This window comes from Oryx dammah, unplaced genomic scaffold (assembly GCF_014754425.2).
Source record: "Oryx dammah isolate SB20612 unplaced genomic scaffold, SCBI_Odam_1.1 HiC_scaffold_11050, whole genome shotgun sequence".
NCBI lineage: Eukaryota > Metazoa > Chordata > Mammalia > Artiodactyla > Bovidae > Oryx > Oryx dammah.
The window spans coordinates 10,019,796-10,037,161 of record NW_024080444.1 but is presented as its reverse complement, the minus strand read 5'-3'; the positions used below and the strand labels follow the sequence as shown (position 1 = coordinate 10,037,161).

The following is a 17,366-nucleotide window of genomic DNA, read 5'->3' as shown; positions in this document are numbered from 1 at the left end:
TTAGGTAAGTGTTGAGAAACAGAGATTCTAAAAATAATTCCTACAGAATTTTTGAGAGACCCCTGGAGCAAGCTATTTGAATCCATTTCCCTTCTTTCTATATAGTTTTTCTTTGTTTGAGCAGTGTTCCCGTAGGTCAGAAAGATAGAGTTTCTAGCCTCATACCTTAAATTGCTTTATAATTGCCTTACTTTATAAGGGAGACATATCCTGGCATGGTAAAGCCTGAAAATATTCAGAAGAAATGAATCTGAACCTATTAAAAGCAGATGGAGAAGAGGAAACATATTTGGGAAAGTTGTTAGCTAGACTGGATATACTGTGTTAACACAGCATGATGTCATGCGTAAAAAGCAAAAATAATGGGACCCAGGCATTTGTTCTCAACTGTAATTTCAACTTGGTTATGGGTCATAGAAAAAGAAATTTAGAATGGAAAAATATGGCCCACATTTAAATTAAAAACTATTTAAAATGTGTTAAATATGGTTTGGTTTTGAATATCCACAGTAGATTGGTTAAGAGTATGGGAGTTTTTCTAGATTGGAATCTGGTAAGCATCATATTACTTGTTAGTAGTTCGACATTGGGCACACTGAATGCTCTGAGCCTCTGTTTCCTCATATTTATAAAAGGTTATTTATTCAAAAAATATTTTTAGGTGCCTCTAATCCTCTAGGCACCTAGAATGTACTTCTTGAAAAGACACGATGTATATTTTCATGATTTAAAATAGACTGAAAGAGGAAGGTCAGATATGACAAAGGTATCTGAAACATTTCACAATAATGATTTATTAAAATGAGAATAAGAAATTCAGTTCTGGTATCCTACTTTCTTACTATTGACTATGATTATCTTTTTGGCCTTTAAGGGTATTTTAGAGCTACTTTCTTTGCCATGTCCATGAAAACAGAACATTTAGACTTTTTCTCTGGGTGTGTATCCTAGGATTCCCAGAGCCTCTAAGTGTTTTGTACAGTTTGACAAAATCAGAGTTTTGGAAACTCTGCAGACCAGTATGGGGAAAACAAGGAATGTTCCGGTCTCCTTCAGCACTTGCTTCGTTAATGGATATAAGGACAAAGGAAATGACCTTTGCACTCTTTTTATAGTGGGTTTGCTGATTAATATTGATCTCAAAGTTATTTCTTTTCTCTCCCTGCTCAGTCAGTATAAATGTAATTATATAGTTTACTTTTCATGTGATCTGGTGAAATGGCCTTTTACTTTGTCTTTGACTAATGTTAAAAGAAATGTTACTCAGAAAATCAAAATCAAGTGCTATTCAAATATTACTTTTATCTTCAGTTCAGTTCAGTTCAGTTGCTCAGTTATGTCCGACTCTTTGCCACCCCATGAATCACAGCATGCCAGGCCTCCCTGTCCATCACCAGCTCCCAGAGTTTGCTCAAACTCATGTCCATCGAGTTGGTGATGCCATCCAGCCATCTCATCTTTGGTCGTCCCCTTCTCCTCCTGCCCCCAGTCCCTCCCAGCATCAGAGTCTTTTCCAATGAGTCAACTCTTCTCATGAGGTGGCCAAAGTACTGGAGTTTCAGCTTCAACATCAGTCCTTCCAGTGAACACCCAGGACTGATTTCCTTTAGGATGGACTGGTTGGATGTCCTTGTAGTCCAAGGAACTCTCAAGAGTCTTCTCCAACACCACACTTCAAAAGCATCAATTCTTCAGCACTCAGCTTTCTTCACAGTCCAACTCTCACATCCATACATGACCACAGGAAAAACCATAGCCATGACTAGATGGACCTTTATTGGCAAAGTAATATCTCTGCTTTTTAATATGCTATCTATCTTTTGTCTTAATTAATTCTAAATATTTAAAAACTTTCTTATATTGAAATAATAAATTATAAAGTAATTATAATAATTTTCTCCCAAAATTATTTAAGAGGGTACATGTACAAATGAGCAATGAGTGAATAAGTGTACAGATGAAGTAAATCTGTATTACAATGGATATTACATATGACCAAGGGGAGAAGCCCACTTGGGTATATAGTGAGGGTAACCTAAAGATGTTCCATAGATAGAAACGGGTAGGAGGCCTTTTCTGTTCTACTCTTACGTTGGTTTCATGCATTTTTTTTTTCTTAAGCTCATTTGAAGAATGAGCTCAAGAATCATGTGGCTCTACTATCTTTGAAAATCTATTCTGTAAAACATAACTGTTTGAGTCCAGACTTAAACTTTAAAACATTACATTGCTTTACAACAGCATTTTGAGTCTTTTAGTTTTTTTGCGGGGAAGAGAGTTGGGCAGATCATAATCATAATCTTTTTTTAAAGAGCTCAAGTTGATCCTAGTGTATTAATACACTTAAAAATTTTTGAACCCCCTGTGAGAGAGCCAGGAGAACATTTTTATGTGAGAGAGATGATGCAGAGCTCAAGGCTTACCCACTTTTACTCAGCTAATAAGCAGAAGAGCTGTAGTTAGTTTCAACAACTCTAGCTGTAGTCAGAGCAGTGTGGCTACTCCTTATCCATTATATTAAACCTAGTTGTATTCATTAATCAGGTGGAATAATCATCACCAGTGTGAACTTTTTAAATACCTGATTTCTTTAGCTTAGCATAATGTATATTATATTTATCTGTATTTGTCATACTGATTCTGAATTCCCCCTTTTCTAATGTAATTCAGTTTTGAGCTAGCTAACAGTTGGTCTGTTTGGAGTACTCCAAGGAGGGTGAAATTCTGTTAAGATTTGTAACTGTCAATGAAAATTTTATGATAATAGAAAGAATGGACTACAGAAGAAGATTTTACTTAATTTTTGAAATTTATTTGGAATAATTTCAATATAAATAGGTTCCATTACATTTTTACAGTTAATCAGCCCATTAATACAATAAAAGTATTTAACTGTAAATAATAAATACATATATGCTCTTAACTTTATGGTGAACATAAAAAGAACAAGCTTCCTTCAGAAATTTTTGTTGTATCTCAATAGGCTAGATACTTCTACAAATAGCAGAATAATATCCTGTCAATAGACATTGGCTTCATTAACTGTATAATTCATCTGTTTTCTAAAATTATTGTATTTAATGATTAACAGCCATTTAAATTCAGCCATCTTTCTGTTAAAATAATCAGTTGGTTTCATAAGAACTGAGTGACTGTTCTTAAGTTCATTATGTTTGGAACATAATGCCAGAAAATACTGATCAGAAGTACTATCTTAAAAATTTGAGTCGATATTGGAAAATATTGTTCCCCATTCCTATTTGAAATGAGAAAAAACTAAGCATAAGTGTACAGGAATCCTGCAAATATAATGAGTTAGTATTGTGACAGTTTTCCAAAGAGCTGGTCTTTCTCTCCTTTAAGTTTGGTATGATTCTGTGGAAACCCACTTCATTTGTATTGATGGGTATATGTTTATGCAGTTGTGAGATGAAGGTGAAGATTCTGGAGTGCTAGTGGATTGATAGAAGCGTAGTTTGTTTCAATGATGGCTATTTTTTACATGTAGGGGGAATGGAGAGTTTTTAGGCTTTGGACATGACTAAGTTGAAAACAGATAAAAGGGTTAAAAACATAAAAGAAAAAAAGATAAAAGCATTAAAAAATAGGAAGGAATGAAAGAGGTGTAAGCCTAGCAGAATAAAGGATAAATTTTTGATCAGCTGGTTAAAATATCTGGTTAAGAAAGATTCTCCCTTTCCATTGTATACCCACGTTCTATAGTTCAAGATTTCTCTTGATACTCTAGCCTTAAAATTTTCTGAATTAAAAAAAATTTTTAAATACACTTTATTTAACCTAAAACACATATGCATAATTTATATATAAATAGATTCATTTGTACATTTCAATATGTAATGTGAAAAATTATTAACGTACCTTATATCCTTTTTTTTCTTTTTAAGTCTTTGAAATCTGGTGTATAATTTAACACACAGCACATCTTGGTTCATACTAGCCATATTTCAAGTGCTCATGGCCATGTTACCTATGACAGCATAGACTTGGATATGAGGCTACACCAATCGCAGTCACTCATTTCTGTGATAATGTTTGGCACTCACTAAATGGATGGTGAATGTTTAAAGAAAAAACAGGAAGCAAAGACACGTAATAGCATATGTTTGTAGTCAGACCTGTGTGTATACTCACTTTCTAGTTAGATGATCTTTGTTGGCCCCAGTGTCCTTTTATGGGAATGACAGACTTGTTTCTACCTTTCAGAATTATTGTGACGAGTTGATAAACAATTTCCCCCCCAATGAATTATACGAACATACTGAGTATTATCTGTTACTATAAAAGGTAGTTTTGTGGTTTCGAATATAATTGTATTTCAGGCTAGTTACTGGTTTTAACTCAAATTAGTTATTGTCATCAGTCACTTTCTTTGTTAAAAAGAGGTCATTATCCCTAATACTTTAAGTAGTATCTTTGTGACTACTTAAGCAGTAATGAATTGTTGTATCTCATTATGTTAATAACATTCTTAATTCTTATTGTCATGACTAAGGACAGTGTGTTGTTAGAAATCAACGAAATTGAGACTGTTTCTCTTCCTTTTATTCTTTATTTATGAAGTTCTTTTAAAGGGCAAGTTGTAGTGTACAAACTTTTGGGCTCTCAAAGTAAGTGAATGGTGATTCCACTGAATGTTTGGCACTTTCCCATTTGAAACACAGTCCCCTATTTTCAGAGCTTCTGTGTTTGGAGATGTAAGACAGTGTTGCTGAATGTTGTAAACTAATGTAGTAATTTGGTTGCGCCTTGAAGATAACCAATAACCTTCAAAAACGTTAATTTTCTGGGGGAGACTAGATTTTGATAAAAACCTAACTTTTCCAGTTGTTGATTGGAATTTTTCAAGGAAATAGGTATTGATGTGCTATTTGTGTTTCTAAAATATGAGTCATTTTCAATTCTCATGGGCACATGTTACTATACTGACTGCACAGACTGGGATTTGTAGTTGTTCAGTGCAATTAGACAGTTTCTTACAGTGCTCTTTGGTTTTAAGATACACCGACTGCTCATGTGTCAGTAGAAGACTGCAGTATATGCTTCATTGGACACATATATATTCATAACAAGAGCTTGCCACCATTGGCTCTTCTTTTCGATTGTCCAATTCAGTAAATCTGTTTCATCCTATGCATTGGTCCCTTTTTTATATTTGTTGGGAAGTTAATGATTTATGTGAAAAATTTAAATATTACTTATCCTCTTTGGGCTGTGATATTCTGTGACTGACATTCATTGGAACTTTATGTGTAAAAAAGAATGTTTTCCTGTGTATGTACAGAAAATTACTTTTTAACTCTGAGATACAAGTGGATAGCATCTCATGTCTCTTGAAGCTACACACATGGAACCATCTAACACCAACCTCTTATAAGACACCTATTTTGAGGGAATACAATAGAGAAATCAAATGAATTCCACCCCTACACTCACCTTGTTTCTACCTGGCATCTATTGAGCCTTCAGTTTCTGTTGTTTCTCCAAGAGGGGAAGCCAAGGAGTTGTTCTGATAGGAGCCATCCAGGAGCTGGATGTGCAGTGCACTGGGTTCCACCCAGGACAAAGGCGCAGTCCTCTCACATTGTTTCTCAATCCATTACAAGTCCATAGTTGCTCTTGATTCTTGTTTATTTTTTATTTTATTTGTTATTTGTTATTATTTTTTTACAATATTGTATTGGTTCTGCCACATATCAGCATGAATCTGCCACGGGTGTACATGTGTTCCAATCCTGAACCCCCTCACGCACCTCCCCACCAACACCATCCCTCCGAGTCATCCCAGTGCACCAGCCCCAAGCATCCTGCACCCTGTCTCAAACCTAGACTGGCGATTCGTTTCTTATATGATATTATACATGTTTCAGTGCCATTCTCCCAAATCATCCCACCCTCTCCCTCTCCCACAGAGTCCAAAAGACTGTTCTATATATCTGTGTCTCTTTTGCTGTCTCACATACAGGGTTATTGTTACCATCTTTCTAAATTCCATATATATGCGTTAGTATACTGTTTTTCTTTCTGGCTTACTTTGTATAATCAGCTCCAGTTTCTTCCACCTCATTAGAACTGATTCAAATGTATTCTTTTTAATGGCTGAGTAATACTCCATTGTGTATATGTACCACAGCTTGATAATACTAGGAACCTCTGTATTCTTGTGGTCAGACCAACTTAAAGCACTTTGTATAATGCTTATCCTGTTTGGCAGGCTACAGTCCACAGCGTTGCAAAGAGACACGACTGAGTGACTAACACTTTCACTTTCTATCCTATTTAAAACAATAGACATATATAACACTTATAGCAGTGTTGACTAAAAAAAGATGTACAACTTGAGAGTTACGAGCTAAGTTTTATTGGGGGCAAAACGAGGACTGCAGCCCAGGAGGCAGCATCTCAGATAGCTCTGAGAGACTGCTCCAAAGCAGCAGTGGAGGAAAGTCAGTATATAAGGTTTTGGTGAAGGGGGAGTTTGATACCACGAAGCACTCATTTTACAAAAGGTTTTTTGTTAGTCATTAGAATCTGATGTCATGAAGGGATTTATTGCTTCTGTAGATATGAGGAGATGCAAAAATTGAGATAATAAAATCTGTTCCTAAAAATATCCAACTATTAAGACCTGTCCCACCAGATTCCCTGAAGCATAGAGTGCCTCACTGAACTCTGAATTCCCTCAGGGGTTGTTGAAGATCAGCAGCTACAGCAGCATGGGGTTCAGTCTCCATAGAGGCAGACGGCAAATGCCTTTGCTGTTCAGTCGTTGGCAGTGCTCTTCATCTTCATTCAGTTCAGTCACTCAGTTATGTCCAATTCTTTGCGACCCCATGGACTGCAGAACTCCAGGCCTCCCTGTCCATCACCACCTCCTGGAATTTGCTCAAACTCATGTCCATTGAGTCGGTGATGCCATCCAACCATCTCATCCTCTGTCATCCCCTTCTCCTCCTGCCTTCAATCTTTCCCAGCGTCAGAGTCTTTTCCAGTGAGTCAGTTCTTCATATCAGGTGACCAAAATATTGGCATTTCAGCTTCAGCATCAGTCCTTCCAATGAATATTTAGGATTGATTTCCTTTAGGATGGACTGGATGGATCTCCTTCCAGTCCAAGGGATTCTCTCAAGAGTAGATTCTCTCTGGTGTAGTCAATAAAGCAGAAGTAGATGTTTCTCTGGAACTCTCTTGCTTTATTGATGATTCAGTGGATGTTGGCAATTTGATCTCTGGTTCCTCTGACTTTTTGAAATCCAGATTGAACATCTGGAATTTCACAGTACACATACTGTTGAAGCCTGGTTTGGAGAATTTTGAGCATTACTTTGCTAGTGTTTGAGATGATTGCAATTGTGCGGTATTTTGACCCTTCTTTGGCATTACTTTTCTTTGGGATTGGAATGAAAAGTGACCTTTTCCAGTCCTGTGGCCACTGCTGAGTTTTCCCAATTTGCTGGCGTATTGAGTGTAGCACTTTCACAGCATTATCTTCCAGGATTTGAAATAGTTCAATTGAAATTCCATCCCCTCCACTAGCTTTGTTCATAGTGATGCTTCCTAAGGCCCAGTTGACTTTACATTCCAGGATGTCTGGCTGTAGGTGAGTGATCACACCATTGTGGTTATCTGGGTCATGAAGATCTTTTTTATATAGTTCTTCTGTGTATTCTTGCCACCTCTTCTTAATATCTTCTGCTTCTGTTAGGTCCATACCATTTCTGTCCTTTATTATGCTCATCTTTGCATGAAATGTTCCCTGGGTATCTCTAATTTTCTTGAAGACAGTTCTAGTCTTTCCTATTCTGTCGTTTTCCTCTATTTCCTTGCATTGATCACTGAGGAAGGCTTTCTTATCTCTCCTTGCTATTCTTTGGAATTCTGCTTTCAAATGGGTGTATCTTTCCTTTTCTCTTTTGCCTTTAGCTTATCTTCTTTTCTCAGCTATTTGTAAGGCCTCATCAGACAACCATTTTGCCTTTTTGCATTTCTTTCTCTTGGGGATGATCTTGATCACTGCCTCCTGTACAATGTCAGGAACCTCTGTCCATAGTTCTTCAGGCACTCTGTCCATCAGATCTAATCCATTGAATCTGTTTGTTACTTCCACTGTATAATCGTAAGGGATTTGATTTAGGTCATACCTGAATGGTCTAGTGGTTTTCCCTACTTTCTTCAATTTAAGTCTGAATTTGGCAATAAGGAGTTCATGATCTGAGCCACAGTCAACTTCTGGTCTTGTCTTTGCCGACTGTATAGAGCTTCTCCATCTTTGACTGCAAATAATATAATCAGCCTGATTTTGGTATTGGCCATCTGTAGAGTCTTCTTTGATGTCCATGTGTAGAGTCTTCTCTTGTGTTGGTGGAAGAGGGTGTTTGCTATGACTAGTGCATTCTTTTGGCAAAACTCTGCTAACCTTTGCCCTACTTTATTTTGTACTCCAAGGCCAAGATTGCCTGTTACTCCAGGTATCTCTTGACTTCCTACTTAGACATTCCAGTCCCCTGTAATGAAAAGGATATCTTTTTGGGGTGTTAGTTCTATAAGGTCTTGTAGGTCTTCATAGACCCATTCAGCTTCAGTTTCTTATGCATTACTGGTCGGGGCATAGACTTGGATTACTGTGATATTGCATGGTTTGCATTGGAAACAGAGATCATTCTGTCATTTTTGAGACTGCATCCAAGTACTGCATTTCAGACTCTTCTGTTCACCATGTTGGCTACTCCATTTCTTCTAAGGGATTCTTTCCCACAGTAGTAGATATAATGGTCATCTGAGGTAAATTCGCCCATTCCAGTCCATTTTAGTTCACTGATTCCTAAAATGTCGATGTTTATTTTTGCCATCTCCTGTTTGACCGCTTTCAATTTGCCTTTATTTATGTACCTAAGATTCCAGGCTCCTATGCAATACTGTTCTTTACAGCATCAGACTTTATTTGCATCACCAGTCACATCCACTGCTGGGCGTTGTTTTCGCTTTGGCTCTGTCTCTTCATTCGTTGTGGTATTATTTCTCCACTCTTCTCCAGTAGCATATTGGACACCTACCGGCCTGGGGAATTCATCTTTCGGTGTCCTATCTTTTTGCCTTTTCATACTCTTCATGGGGTTGTCAAGACAAGGTACTGAAGTGGCCAGGCTCTTGGTAAGTGCCAACTTGTAGTTGACAGTAGTCTATTTTACAGATACAAAAAGCTTAGTCCTTGTGAGGTAGTTACCATTATTATGCTCTGTTTTTCAAATGAAGTAGCTGAGGCACAGAGACATTTAATAACTTTATCAAGGTTACGTGGCTGGTTAGTGTTGAAGCTGGAATTTGTTCCAGGTTTTAAGTGTCAGAGTATGCTGCATTGTGGGTTTGTAGTTTCTCAACAAACTGTTGTCATGCTTTCTTTTTCTCCTCTTCCAAGGCATTATAATCCAATGTAGAAATAATGTTATTTTAATGTATTATCTAGCATATTGTTGATTGGATAGTAATAATTCGTGGGTTTATGTTATTCAGAAAAATTTAACATGAATGGGTTTACTGCTTTATTGAATACTTACATTGTGCATGCTTAGTTGCTCAGTCGTATCTGACTCTGTGCGACCCCATGGATGATAGCCCAACAGGCTCCTCTGTCCATGCAATTTTTGAGACAAGAATACTTGAGTCGGGGGAGGAAGGGTTAAAAAAAAAAAGGAAAGAATACTGGAGTGGGTTGCCATTTCCTCCCCAGGGGATCTTCCCAATGCAGGGATCGAACCCGTATCTCCTGTCTCCTCCATTGCAGGTGGGCCTCCATTAATATATGTTAAGTAAAACATATGGCAGCATTTTTCTATATGTTCCATATAAGAGTTTTTTTGCTGCTGTAACAGATGTTACAGAGGACTGTTGGCTCAGTCCTCTTCCTTGTGAGTTGTCCTGTTAGTCATTATTCCTTCATTTCATCCTGTCTTTGTCATTTTCAGTTCAGGCTGGCATTATTTCTTCTAACATAAAGCCCTCACAAACTTGGTTGATCTTCTTTGCACCTCAGGGGTATCCAAGCCATCACACAAGAGTATCCTCTACAGGCCTTTCCTGGATAACCACATATCCATTCCTGGCTTCTGCTGAGATGGCTGATCTGACCCATGACTCACATGCCTACTCTCTTTATTTATTTATTTTTAATTTAAATTTATTTATTTTAATTGGGGGCTAATTGCTTTACAATATTGTATTGGTTTTGCCATACATCAACATGAATCTGTCACGGGTATACATGTGTTCCCCGTTGTGAATCCCCCGTACCATCCCTCTGGGTCATCCCAGTGCACCAGCACCGAGCATCCTGTATCTTGCATCGAACCTGGACTGGCGATTCGTTTCTTATATGATATTATATATGTTTCAATGTCATTCTCCCAAATCATCCCACCCTCTCCCTCTCCCACAGAGTCCAAAAGACTGTTCTATACATCTCAAATGTCTAACCAGCCAAACCACTGGCCCAGTGTCCAGAATATACTCTGTGGATAGGCTGAGAGTTTTCCAAACTGGTTTTCTTTTTGCTTAGCCGTTCCTTCCTCAGTTTCTTTCTTTCTTCTCCTGTCTTACAGTAAGCAGACAAGGCAAGCAAAGCTGAACTTTCCATACTTTCATTGGAAATCTCAATTTCCAAGTTTGTAATTTTTAAGTTCTACCTTTCACCCAACATAACACAGCTTTTCCATTTTTCACAACAGGGATCACCTTTCCTCCAGTGTCCAATACTATACTCCTCATTTACCTCCGAGACCTTGCCAGAAGCACATCTAGCACATGTCGCAATACTCTGTTCTTATATATATATATAGTCGGTGATGATGAAAGCCTTCTCTATGCTTTTCCTCCCATAGCCACTCTGCATTTTAAGCTGGTTGCTATAGAAGTGCTGCACTTCACTTCCTAGTTCCAAAATTTTGTATTAGTTCCCTTGGACTGCTGTAATAGAGTCACCAACTGGGTGAATTACAACAACAGAAATTTGTTGCCTCAGGGTTCTGGAGGCCAGAAGTCCAAAATCAAGGTACCCACAGTTCTGCCCTCCCTCTGAGGCCCTCCCCGGCTTCTTCCTGGTGGCAGAGTTAATCCTTGACGGCCCTTGCCTTGTAGATGCATCACTCCAATCTGTGCCTCCGTCTTTACATGGCCTTATTCCCTGCGTGTCTGTGCCTCTTCTTTTTTGATATGGGCACCAGTCCTACTGGATGAAGGGCCCACTCTACTCAGTAACACCATATGTAATTATTTCTGCCTTAACCCTGTCTCCAAAGTAGGTCTGTATTCTGATGTACTGGGGTTAGAATTTCAACATCCCTTTTTGGGGGTGGAAGGGAGATACAGTTAAACCCATAACAGCCACATCAAGTGGCTTACCAGGTTTGTTATCTTATTTTAAGTTATTCTTGCCTTAGTACCTTTTTTTATTGTTTAATATTTATTTTTTATTTACTTATTTGACTGCCCTGGGTCTTTGCTGTGGCATGCAAACTCATAGGTGTGGCATGTGGCATCCAGTTCCCTGACCAGGGGGATCAGTCTGGGGCCCCCTGCATTGAAAGTGAGAAATCTTAGCCACTGGGCCACCAGGGAAGTCCCTTTCCTCAGTTCCTTCTTAATTACCATTTAATTATTATAAATAGACTGGAAAGCAGGATAATTTCAGATGTTTGCATACCTTCAAAGTCTTCCTTATCAGATATTTGCTTGTGAAAGCTCCTCCCTGCCCTCCCCCCATTAGCCATACTGTGTGTCACAGAGAAAGTATGTTCAAGTAATACCTTAGTTTGGGTTTTTTTTATTAAGCCTCAGCTTATTTTATTAATCATATATTGTGGTTATATGAAATTTCCAATTCTACAGTTCAGATGACTAGCTTAGTATTTGCTGCCTTAGAAAGTTGCTGATTTTTAGAAACATTTTCATCTTGAAATTAGATTGCTGGTTTTCAGTATAAATAACAGCATGAATTCGACTTCCCGGGAGACAGGAATGAATAATCATCTTTCTGTGTAACAAGTCTTAGAGTAGTGAAATGTGGAAGAGTTCTGTGGTTATAGACTCCTGACAACTCCCTTTAAATATGATATTGCATAAACAATAGATATACTCTTAAAAGAAACAGTAAGAAAAGCCATCTCTATTAGTGTTTTGAATTCATATCCAAAATACCTTGCTTGAGAGTTATTACCTGTTATTGCTTTTTGTACCAATATGTAGTCTGTAATTTCTTGGTTCCTAAATGGGATTGTTAATGTCTTCCATTCTTATATGCTAGTAAAGTCACGTTGCACATTCTATTAAATGTTCTTAGTAATCTTTAGGGCTTTAGATGAATGTGTTAATTGTCACTACTGACAAAAGTAGATTTTCTCTGTGCTTTTAAAGTTTACTTCAACTATTTTTGGACTTCCCTGGTGGCTCAGACGGTAAAGCGTCTGTCTACAGTGCAAGAGACCTGGGTTCGATCCCTGGGTTGGGAAGATTCCCTGGAGAAAGAAATGGCAATCCACTCCAGTACTCTTGCCTTGAAAATCCCATGGACGGAGAAGCTTGGTGCAGGCTGCTGTCCTTGGAGTCGCAAAGAGTCGGGCAGGACTGAGCGCCTTCACTTTCACTTTCAATTATTTTTGACTCTTGCATTGTTCCCTTGCATTATTTTGGGTATTTTATGCCTGCATTTCTGAATATTTAAAATTGAAGGTTAAACATATATACATATATATGTATGTTTTTAAGGAAGTCTTGGGGTTTATTTTTTTCTTAAATGTTTTATCTTTAGATAATTGTAGATTCACATCCAGCTGCTAAAAATAAGACACATAGATCCTATGTATCCTTTACCCTGTTACTCTGGTGATAATTTCCTGTATAATTATAGTACAATATAGGAAAAGAGGATATTGACAATGATAGAGTCAAGATACAAAATATTTCTACCACTGCAAGGATCCCTCACATTGCCTTGTATACCTGAACCCACCTGCTTCCCTCTCACTGTCATTTCTTCCCTTAACCCTGGCAATCATTAATTTGTTCTCTGTTTTAGGACATAAATTCTTACACTGAGTCAGAGAATCAGTTGACCAATGGATCGTGTTGTATGTGTACATAATTCAAGACTTCTAGGAGAGAGGGATAGGAAATTAAAATGTAACACAAAATTCTTCGATGCCAAGGCAACTTATAGTATCTATATTATCCACTTCTTTTTTTTCCCAAAGCAAATATTAGTAACACTGTACTCAAATAAGAGAGTTTCTGCAGGTGAGTCTAAATTTCATTTCTTCCTTTTAGTGAAAGGTTGCATCTTAAAGCAAAATATCTTCAAATATCTAATGATCCTCATTTTCCATATTTCTGAGCCAGGAAGACTTAAAAATGACTCAGAGCTCTCTTTTTACAGGCGTGCCTCAGAGATTGGGGATTCAGTTCCTTTCCCCCAAAAAAGCAAGTCACACAAATTATTTGGTTCCCCAGTGCATATAAAAGTTATGTTTACACTATATTGCAGTCTATTATGTACAGTAGTTTTATGTCTAGAAAAAAGTATATATTTTAATTAGAAAATATTCTATTGCTAAAAAAAGTTAACTATCATTTGAGCCTTCAGCAAGTTTTATTCTTTTTGCAATAGTAACATCAATAATCACTGATGACAGATCACCCTAATAATGAAAAAGTTTGAAATGTTGAGAATTACCAGAATGTAACACAGAGATATGAAGAGAGCAACTGCTGTTGGAAAATGCTGTAGGAAAAATTGATTGACTTGATGCATAGTTGCCACAAACCTTCAATTTGTCAAAAGCACTTTATCTGCAAAGTATGTTAGAGGAAAGTGCAATAAAGCAATGTGTAATAGAATGAAGTCTGCCTGTACTTAACTAATGATAGAAAGCAGTGATGTAGATAAATAGTACTCCATTCAGTAATTGGTACAATTTGCATTCAGTGTTTAGGGTGAATTTTCTTTGAATGGCAGAATGGTGAGCTGGAAGGCTTTGTGGTAGGATCAGAAGTATTGAGGTAAGGAGGCTCACGGTGACTGCTTTGTGGTTGAATAGGAATATTCATTTGACTTGCAGTGGAAGAAAAACCTGGATGTCTCACTAGTGGAGATAAAGCTTAAGAGGCCTTGAATGCCAGGCTCAGAACATTAGACTTTATTTTAAAGGCAGAGCAGAATACTATATGTATTGAACTCGGAAATGAAAGATTATGAGATATTTGAGGGAGATTAAAGTGACAGCTATGAAGATGAATTGGAACTCGAAGAGACTGTAGGCAGGGAAATTAGTTAGCTTTGTTATACTAAGTTTCAGAGTCTGACAGTGAAGGTGTCCTGGTAAAATGATTTATGCAGGTAGGTGAAGAGCTAATTGTAGGTGATGACAGACTGGATTTCTAGGGGTCGAAGGGAAGGGAGGGATTAGGAAATGTTGATTGTGAATATAGGAGAACAGAAGGATTATCATAACATAGAATAACCGCAGAATTTTTTTAGAAGTTGGAGAAGTTGCTTTTCAGCATATTAGACTACTAGCCATGTCCTGAGATGTTCTGTTTTTTCCTTTTTCTTGAACTTTCAAGTCAAGATTGGAACTCTGTAGAGGAAGTTTTGATCAGGAGGTTATTAAGAAAGTTTAAATTAATTTGCATAGAGATGATAATTGTTTTCCCAAAGTATTGAAAGATTTACAGTTTCAAGTCTGGTTTTGAGTCCACCAGTCTATTACCAGGTGTGTTAGAGATGATTAAGGTATGTTAGTTACATCTTTGAGACTACCTCTGTTGCACTGTTTAGATTCTGCCTGCCTGGAGTATTAGTCTGGACACACTTTAACCTGTGTGAGGTCTTTATAGGAAACATTCTAATGACTGCTAACTATGTATTCATGAGAATGGAAGTTCTAGTGGGTTCAAAATAATCTTTTCTTTGAACTTTTTACCTTAATACTGTTCTTCCTAATGGATATGATTGTAGAGATGATGCTGGGTGTTTCATGTGATATGATATAGAAGAGACTGTTTATTTGCTCCTAATTGTTGGTTACTTTGTGAGAGTATATTTGTTAATAAACATTAAAGTGATTAATATGTGTCTTGGAGAAAATTTATTTCAATCTATTGGTTAAATTATTCTAACCACACATTTATTAGCTACTTTTATTCATTGCCAACCTAGATTTTCTTCTTTATAATATTCAGTGCAGCGATGCATCCTTGTGCTGGAAGGGTATTCCTTCTTTGCAGGTATGCTTTCAAATGTGTGCTCTTTCCTTTCAGTTGTTCTTGATACACTTTGCAGTGCATTTTAACATCTTACTGTCATTTATAGATGTGAATATACAGATTGTCACCTCAATTCAGGAGAAATTGAGTTTGTTACTCACTGAATGTTTGGAAATATAAAACATTATTTTTAATTATGTAGTGACTAAGTATTCATGTATGGTACACTCAAAGAACAACTCAGTGTGACTTTATGTAGTTAGCAAAGTGTCTAAAGCACTCCAACCCCATTGTGTTTCAGTGCACTTGCAGGAAAGACATGGTGAAAATTTCTATGGATATCTTTGTGAGGAAATTTCAACCAGACAGATACCAGCTTTGGAAACAAGGAAAGGATATATATACCATTGATCACACAAAGCCTACTCCAGAATCCACCCCTGAAGTCAAAGCATGGCTGCAGAGGAGGAGGAAAGTAAGAAAAGCATCCAGGAGGTAACGATCTTGCCCCCACCCCATCCCACTTGTGGTTACTCAGTTAAAATGGGTCCTTGAGCTCAACGTTCTTAAAGACTATTTATTTGCTTTTCTTCTGTTTATTCATTGTATGTTTATTTACTATCTTACTGAAAATTTGAGGCAAAGTATTTGTAACTCTTTGGAAGTGCAGTAAATAAATAGAGTGCAATAAATAAATAAATGTAAAAAGAGAGGTCTGTTGTGTTGGGAGTGCATGAAAAATAGAACAGTTGTGGAACTTCTAAACCCCTTACATGAATGTATTTAAAGTCTTATGGGTGCTGTCTACTCATATCCTTATTTTTGTCAGCTTCAATAACTTGGTTTCCAACTTTTTAATTTGGCTACTGATTTTGACTTTTGTAGTTCTTTTCTTCGTTTGTCAAACATCTCGTATTACTTTTCTCGTTGGGTAGCTTCTCTTTTGCTGCATTATGCACACTTGGCTTTGTGCTTTCACAAGATGTCAGAGCATGTGGTATTTCTGTAACGTGGTTGTCTCTGTGTAATGTATCCTACATTCCATTTTTGTGGCCAGGGCCATCTCAGAAGCCTTTAGGCCTGTCGTGGTGATCTTGCTGTCTTGAAACACATTAAACAGGGAGTGTGTTTTGTCGCTCAGGTCCTCAGGCAACCTTTTTAGGTTCTTGTTTTCCAGGTTTGTGTTGTATTTTTACTCTCCAATATTACTCATTGTTTTTCTTTCAGATTGTAAAAGTAATATTTGTGCATTGGAGAAAATTTGTAAAATAAGGAAAAGAATAATGAAGGAATCCCAAATCACCCATTACCTCACAATCCAGAGATAACCAGTGTTAACATTTTGTATATATCCTTTACATATATATTTCTTATTTATTATATTATATACCTTTCCAAAATTGGGGCCATGCTCTATTAGTAATTTGACCAGTTTTGTGTTTTTTCATGTAATTGAATGACTTGCTACAGAATTTTTAATGCCTGCATGTATTTTATCTAATCTCCTGTAGTTGGACCTGTAGCTTCTTTCCGGTTTTTAGCTACTAACCAAAAAGCACTGTAATTTTAAATCTTTGCCCACACTTCTGATGTTTATTTTCTGACTCTCTCTCTCTGTCTCTCTCTCTTATTTTTTCCCCTGACAATTTATTTTCTGCTATTTTAGAATGCTAGTGAGTGGAGGAACCTTAAGAACATGGAATCAAACCAGCTTTTATAAGAGCTATACTTGAAGCACAGAATTAGTAGCAGAATTACAACCCAGATATTCTTATTTCACCCTATAGTCTACAGCAGGAGTTTTTAAACTGTCACTTTTCAAATCAATTTAATAGGTTAGGAACAGCATTTTAAAACTAGGAAGTTAGAGTAAAATGTATCATAGTCCTTCCCATGAGGTGATGGTAAGTATTAATTCATGACATGTGTCAGCATCAGTGTATGTGTGTATCATGCCATCATCTGAAGTATATATAACTCACTGTGGGTTGCACTCTGAAAACTTTGGGAAACACTGATTTGGAGAGTAAAGGTGCTAATCCACATTGCCAAAAAAAATTTGCTGCAGGAGACAGTAGTCAATCTGTCAGTGGCCA

The 17,366-nt window shown here is 37.2% G+C and overlaps 1 protein-coding gene across 2 annotated transcripts in view; it reads left to right on the top strand.

The window, feature by feature from the left end:
• The window catches only part of LOC120860208 (lysine-specific demethylase 4C), a 404,469-nt gene that overhangs the window by 197,161 nt on the left and 189,942 nt on the right, over window positions 1–17,366 (top strand). Inside the window, exons 9-10 of one of the 2 annotated variants that reach the window (XM_040235987.1) lie at window positions 15,572–15,765; window positions 16,498–16,607. In XM_040235987.1, the coding sequence (XP_040091921.1) occupies window positions 15,572–15,765; window positions 16,498–16,504 (201 nt within the window). In that variant the 3' untranslated portion in view covers window positions 16,505–16,607. Of the gene's footprint in view, window positions 1–15,571; window positions 15,766–16,497; window positions 16,608–17,366 lie in introns of those variants that run through there. The other variant, XM_040235989.1, reaches the window with a different exon arrangement.